Raw genomic sequence first — 7,605 nt, forward strand, 5'->3', positions numbered from 1 at the left:
TTCTTAACTTTAGGATCTCAAAATCCCTTAAAAACTTTGTAGAACTCTATAGACCCTCCTTCCAGAAAATCCATCAATCTCAATGTTGCACTCACTGTCTGACTCTGTCCATCTGTCTCTCACACAAATACACACATACACACAAGCACAAACAAAAAGATTTTAATTCACAAATCCCCTAATGCTCAAATATGAACCCTAAGTTAAAAATCATGGCTCAAAAATCAGAGAACTCTAGATGCTGGCGAGGATGTGGAGAAACGGGCACCCTCCTACACTGTTGGTGGGAATGTAAACTGGTACAGCCCCTCTGGAAAACAGTGTGGAGGTTCCTCAGGAAACTAACAATAGAACTCCCTTATGACCCAGCAATAGCACTGCTAGGAATTTACCCAAGGGATACAGAAATGCTGAGGCATAGGAGCACATGTACCCCAATGTTCATAGCAGCACTCTCCACAATAGCTAAAACATGGAAAGAGCCTAAGTGTCCATCAACAGATGAATGGATCAAGAAGATGTGGTTTATCTATACCATGGAATACTACATGGCAATGAGAAACAATGAAATCTGGCCATGTGTAGCAACATGGATGGACCTTGAGGGGGTTATGCTGAGCGAAATAAGTCAGGCAGAGAAGGACAAATATCATATGTTTGCACGTATAGGAGGATTAGGAGGAACTTGACGGAGGAACAAGGGGGAGAAGAAGGGCGGAAATGGTGGGGGAAAGGGAGAGAGGCAAACCATGAGAGACTCTTGAATGCTGACAAAAACTGAGGACTGATGGGTGTGGGGGGGAGGGGGGGATGGGCATGGAGGAGGGCACTTTGGGGATGAGCACTGAGTGTTATGTAGAAACTAATTTGACAATAAACTATTTGTAAAAAAAAAAAAAAAACATTAAGAGAAAAAAAAAATCATGGCTCAAAAACATTCATTTTCAGAAAGCTCAAAAAAAATTTCCTTTAGCTCCATCTTGATATATTTTTTTAATTTTTTAAATATTTATTTATGTGAGAAACAGACACAGCATGAGTGGAGGAGGGGCAGAGAGGGAGACACAGAATCTGAAGTAGGCTCCAGGGTCTGAGTTATCTGCATGGATCCTGACATGGGGCTCAAACTCAAAAACCATAAGATCATGACCTGAGCCAAAGTCAGACACTTAACCAACTGAGCCACCCAGGCACCTCATGATATTTCTTAATTATAGTGATTTAAGGGTTTTTATTTAACAACTTTGTATAGAAAACAACAAAATAAGCAGCATTTCACTTGTGTGTTTTCCCATTACCCTTGGGAAAGCTTTTACCACAGAGAGCACACCCTGCGCCCATAACACCTGGGGATGGATTCTCCACAGTTCAGATTTGATTAATCTTGGATTATGGTTCTTGGGTCCTTCATTTGATCTTGGTTTGGGGTTTGTTTGTTTCTAAATTCTATCTCCACAAGCTCTGACTAACCTGTACAATCTCCCCTGAATTTACCACTTGACTACTTTAATGTCCACTACCCTACCTCCCACTCAACATTTTGAACTTTTAAAACAAAATATTAGGAAGGATCACTCACATTTTAAAGTGATTTTTCACTTCACAGGAAGGTTCACAAGTGTCGTTTAAATTTTTAGCTTGTTTCTCATAAATTTAAAGTATTAGTTGCTTTAAAAAACTCAAACGCAGTCTGTTTCCCAAATGATAGCTTAATAGCTTCCCTTCTACCTTTGTAGCTTTTATTTTTCAATGGCCTTTCACATACATTAAAAAATACATATATGTCCTCAAAGCCATATGGGAAACAGCACAGCCAGTATCAGGATTCCTCACTTTGTGGTTGAAAAAGCCTAGGCGTTCCCCACTAGTTGTGGCTGAAAAAACTTAGGTATGAATTCCTTCATGGGGAGAAAGACATTAGCCCTCACCATTTCAGTCACATAGCCATAATCCCTGCTCTGATGGCCTGCCATGACCCAAGTTGCTGATGCTGTGTGTTCCTTGTGATGTTTGCTAGATGTTGATGAGTGTCTGGAGCACAGTGTGCGCTGTGGGCCAAATCGCATGTGCTTCAACATGAGAGGAAGCTACCAGTGCATCGATACCCCCTGTCCACCCAACTACCAACGGGATCCTGTTTCTGGGTATGTCTTGCCTTCTCTTCTCAGAAATGCTTTTCTTTTAAGTTTATTTATTTTGAGAGACGGAACACAAGCGGGGGGGGGGGGAGTGAGAGGGACAGAGAGAGCGGGAGAGAGACAGAATCTCAGGCAGGCTGTGTACTGTCAGCGCAGAGCCCAAAGTGGGGCTCAAACCCGTGAGCCATGAGATCATGACCTAAGCCAAAATCAATAGATGCTCAACTGACTGATCCACCCAGGTGCCCCAGTCTCAGAAATACTTTTGAAATGCTTTCCCTCCTCAACAACAAACCCTGTCTGTAGTCCTGTGTAATTCACACCAAGTCAATAACCCCAAGGGTATATAGAGTTATAGTGAATGGGTATGAAATGAGCTCATCTTGCAGCAGCCACTGTAGCCTGAACTATCACTTCTATCTGCCAAGGTTAGGTCTCCCCAGTATGTAACCTGCCATGGCACATCTAGAATTCAACCTCAGCAGTGAGGGTTTTATGGGATGATAGAACCTTTCTTTGAAGCTTTCTAGTTTCTGTTTGTGTTGCCTCAGGGTTTTAAGGGCTCTCAGCACTTAAGGCATTCCGAGAAATACCTTGGCGGAAATTGTGATGACTCACCGTGACTCCATGAGAGAATAGAGATGATCAAGGATGAGTCAAGAGTCTGCCCATTCATATATCGTCTTGCTTATGTTTCCCGCTTTCTGAAACACTATCTTTTCAGGGTTCCGAATAAACTACTCCTCTGTTTTCTCCCTCTTACAGATATGTCATACTCTGTTCAGGTACCAAGTCAACAGGGTGCTTGAAAACAGAGAGAATGGTCATCATGAATAGGACCTGCTATTAAGCAGGTAGCTCTGAAACCAAATGCTGGTTGGAGCTCACACTTTTTCCTCTCAGCCGTTGACTACCAAGTTACTGTAACAGAATCAAGTGTGGACTACCTGCAATCCACCAAAAGCCTACTCATAATCATTTTGAGGGAATAGGAAAGGGAGGGAGAAAATTAAAAATACTGACTTAGGAAACATCTAAAACTACGATGACTGAAAAATCCATACCTTCAGAAAATGATCCTTTGTGCATTTTTTAAAATTTTACTCTCTCTTACCAGTGATTTCTGGAAGACAACTTAAAAGTCATGATGCCTCAGAGAAAGATACCATATGTTTTCACTCATATGTGGATCAGGAGAAACTTAGCAGAAGATCATGGGGGAGGGGGAGAGGAAAAACTAATTATGGAGAGGGAGGGAGGCAAGCCATAGAGACTCTTAAATAATGTGGAAAGCAAATATAAAAGGAAGGGCCTTTCCCCCTTACCAGGAATCGTAATTGACCTTTTTCTAAAAACAATAAAAGAAGCCAAATATTAATATATTCTATTTCAGCTTTCAGTCTTAGGATAGATGTTACAATTTAAAAATAGCTTGTATTTCTATCATTAGAAAGTACTTGTTTCTAGTATATGTACGTAAGATGCTTCTATTTCCAAAAATGACTTTTCATTTTAAAGACGCTCTTGTACTCACTCTTACTTCAGTGGTTCAGAAACTTCTGATTTTAATGAAACTTAGATATTTGACTCTAGACCAGCATATTCTCATAAACATGGGGCATCTGGTTTGAGTTAGTGACCAAGAACATGGGGTGGCCTATTGCTCTTGCAGTCAGACTGTCTACTGCCCTTAATGCCTAAAAGTTGTCATGGATCACGGTCGCCTGACTCATGGCCCCTCCTGCTCCCACAGCAGATAACTATATGCATTTCATGCGTTTGTCATCCTTAGGTTCTGCCTCAAGACCTGTCCACCCAATGATTTGGAATGTGCCTTGAGCCCATATGCCTTGGAATACAAACTTGTCTCCCTCCCATTTGGAATAGCCGCCAATCAGGATTTAATCCGGCTGGTTGCATACACGCAGGATGGAGTGATGCATCCCAGGACAACTTTCCTCATGGTAGATGAGGAACAGAGCGTTCCTTTTGCCTTAAGGGACGAAAACCTGAAAGAGGTGGTGTACACAACACGGCCACTGAGAGAATCAGAGACCTACCGCATGGGGGTTCGAGCCTCGTCCTACACTGCCAGTGGGACCATTGACTATCAGACCACATTTATAGTTTATATAGCTGTGTCTGCCTATCCGTACTAAGAAGCCCTCCAGAGCCTAATCCACATATTTAAACTGCATTAATCATGGGAATCGAGTCCCTTCCAGATTACCGTCTCCTGAACAGTTGCAATCTTGGCAACTTGAAAATGGTGCTACGCTCTGTTCTGTGTGCCTTCCTTGGTACCGCTGAGGTATTTTCATGATCCCACCATGGAGATTTCTTCTGGTAAAGTCTAGAAAAGTCCCTTATTCTTTTATTTATTACACTGGAGCAGTTACTGTCCAAAGATTATTCTGAACATCTTAGAAGGACATATCAGTGATGTTTTATAGTAGCATAGTAGCTAAGGTCATTTTCCTTTAAAAAAAAAAAAAGAAAACAATAACTCATTCAAAGCCAATAATAAATTGGCTTTTTAGAGCATTTTAAAATAATAAAACTGGCTGCTTATGTGTTTGATCAAAGCTTATTAAGTAACTTATGAAGATGCTTTTTTAAAGTATTGATACTTTATAATGGGATTTATACACATTTTCACTTTAAGGGAAAAAGAAACACCGCTCATTTTAGAAATATAGAATGTTTTTTTGATACCAAATGGTGTTCACATTGATTGAACATCCAAAATACGGATATTATTTTCAGTGATTTTGTGAAATGAGCTGGACCACTTATGATAATAGAAAAAAAAATATTTTGTCCTCAGATGATTGTTCATGGCATGGATCTTTGCCCTAGTATTTTGATATAACCTTCCTTTCATTAGCTCCATAACTTTTACATTCAAGTATTTTCTTGTCCTGTCAATTGGAAGCAGTTTTTACAAATACCAATGGGACAGTTTTTATTTTTCTGGAAAATCTTGTATGTTCAAATTAGCATAAATGTTGAACGTCAATACACTGTACATGGTGGTAACAGACTCTGGAAGCAATTCTTAAGATGTATTCTATTTTTATGAAATGTATATATATTACCTTGGTGTATTTTCTATATAATATCTTGATGGACTCTTTTATAAAATTATTTTATAAAGCAAAAAACAATGTTACAGTAAAACCAGCCTAAATAAAATTTTCACATCCCTTTTCTTAACCTTTTTGAAAACTTAAAATTCATTTCCTTACAGCTATATAAGCTGTTAGTTTATAGTCACATATGCACACACCTATGTGCGTATGTCAGACATAGCCAGAGTAAAACAGACTTTAAATGGATTCTCTGAATTCGATCTACATAAACTTTAATCAGTTATCATCAGACTGAATGGTATTAATAATAACCCATCTCAAGTGGTAAAGTGGACGCAGGTTGTTCATGGGATGCAGTGCCAAAATAATGCTTAAGTTATCACCAATAGACATTTCTAATCAAGGGCCTATGGAAGGCATGGCCTTGAACAATCAAATATTTACTCCTATAGATCATTTAGTGAACATGGAGACTATGTTGGTTGCTTATAAGTGCCCTGGAAAATGTGGAGAAAGAAAATGAGTTTATGGCTTTAAATTCTCAACTAAAGTTCTGAAAAAAGTATATAAAGTTGAATAATGATCTGAAAGAAACCCTTATCTCCTAGAACTGCAGAGCCAAGTTTTCTAAGAATCAAACCGAAGGTCCAATTCTGACAGTAGCTGGATTACAATACAAACTTAATTCCTAATCTCACACTTTCTCTTGTGTTGAAGTTAGAGCAGTGATTAAAAAGGTGATGGCACCAAAATATGAGTCACATAAGCAGTTTTGATGAAGCTGGAAACCTTGAACTCCAAATCTGATGTTTTCTATGCCAACAGAAACATCCCTTCCTCTCTGTCGAGGAAGTTAGTCATCTTTGTCTAAACAACCTGTGACAGTCTCTCTTGAAACCCTTGCAAGAGACTCTAAGCCTTCTCAGGACCAACCCTTATCACCTTTCATTGTCTGTAGACCTACACTATTTATGTGTTTATAATTCAATAACAAAACCAAAAAAAAAAAAAATGAAGCTTGTATTTTGGGTGGGGATATTTTTTGTAATTCGTATTTACTATATTTTTTTAAAGTAACCATGGCAACATTTTTTTAAAACCTGGTCCTTTACCACAAGTAGTTTGAGAAGCACCATACAATACCAAGAACAAAAATGAAAAGCTCCTATTTCACAAAGAAGGATGCTGAAGTTCCAAGAAATTAAATAACTTGCTGCAGAGTTTCACTGGTGGGGAATGGAGAGCAAGGGTTTAGATCCAGGTCTACTTAACTACAAAGCCACATGCCACTTGCCAATATTTTGAACAAGGAAGCTCCTCTCAGCTTCTTCAGAAACATCTGGTTACATCCAAGCATTGTAATTGTAGCATGGACATGAATCTCAACTTCCCGGGTTGCTGCCTTGACAAAGTGTCTTCACATCTACCAGTAAGCTAGGACCTCATCTCTAGACATTAGTGTAGTTGCAGTTAACACTTGTCCTTGAAAGTCATCAGTGCCAATTTAGCTAGGGGCATTTTAGTGGTCTGATCTGACATTAAGTAATACGAGTTGACCTCCTCCCATGAACTGAAAAGAATGAGATTAGATGCCACTTTAAAAACTCACCATTCATGCTCGCTTTGGCAGCACATATAGTAAAATTGGAACGATACAGAGAAGATTAACATAGCCCCTGCGCAAGGATGACATGCAAATTCGTGAAGCATTCCATATTTTTTGGTGGGGGAAAGGTAGAGAGACGAACCAGGAGAGACTCTTGAATGCTGACAAAAACTGAGGACTGATGGATGTGGGGGGGAGGGGGGGGATGGGCATGGAGGAGAGCACTTGTGAGGATGAGCACTGGGTATTATGTGGAAACTAATTTGACAATAAACTATTTGTAAAAAAAAAAAAAAAAAAAACAAAAAAAACCAGAAAGAGAGAAATATATAGGCTGAAGCAAAAAAAAAAAAAAAAAAAAAAAAAAACCTCACCATTCTACCTTTCCTGCCCTGGAGGTTGAAGTTTAAAAGAAAATTTTTTACGTTTATTTATTTTGAGAGAGAGAGACACAGAACGTGTGTGGGGGAGGGGCCGAGAGAGAGGGAGACACAGACTCTGAAGCAGGCTCCAGGCTCTGAGCGCTCAGCACAGAGCCTGATGCAGGGCTCGAACCCACAAATGTGAGATCTTGACCTGAAACAAAGTCAGATCCTTAACCTACTAAGGCACACAGGTGCCCTGTGGAGGTTGAAGTTTTAAAATCATGATCAGTTCAACTAAAAGCAAAAAGACTGAAAACTAGTTGGTTATTTACCTGAAAGTTCTCAAGAGCTGAAACATTTTTGTTCTCACAAAAGATCACTGGAGGTGAGCCCAAATTTCCTCA

At 39.5% G+C, this 7,605-nt stretch overlaps 1 protein-coding gene and 1 non-coding gene across 2 annotated transcripts in view; both read left to right on the plus strand.

The window, feature by feature from the left end:
* The window catches only part of HMCN1 (hemicentin 1), a gene marked incomplete at its 5' end in the record, with an annotated part of 345,453 nt that extends 340,176 nt beyond the window's left edge, over positions 1–5,277 (plus strand). Inside the window, 2 exons of the mRNA XM_039257197.1 lie at positions 2,018–2,144; positions 3,931–5,277. Coding sequence (XP_039113128.1) covers positions 2,018–2,144; positions 3,931–4,297 — 494 coding nt within the window. The remainder of the gene's footprint in view (positions 1–2,017; positions 2,145–3,930) is intronic.
* A 1,567-nt stretch (positions 5,278–6,844) lies between these two features.
* Positions 6,845–6,951, plus strand: LOC120248737. Its single transcript, XR_005532673.1, has one exon. It is a non-coding gene; the product is annotated as a U6 spliceosomal RNA (small nuclear RNA).
* The last annotated feature ends 654 nt before the right edge of the window (positions 6,952–7,605 follow it).

Source organism: Hyaena hyaena, unplaced genomic scaffold (genome assembly GCF_003009895.1).
Source record: "Hyaena hyaena isolate Hyena2069 unplaced genomic scaffold, ASM300989v1 scaffold_606, whole genome shotgun sequence".
NCBI classification, from domain to species: Eukaryota; Metazoa; Chordata; class Mammalia; order Carnivora; family Hyaenidae; genus Hyaena; species Hyaena hyaena.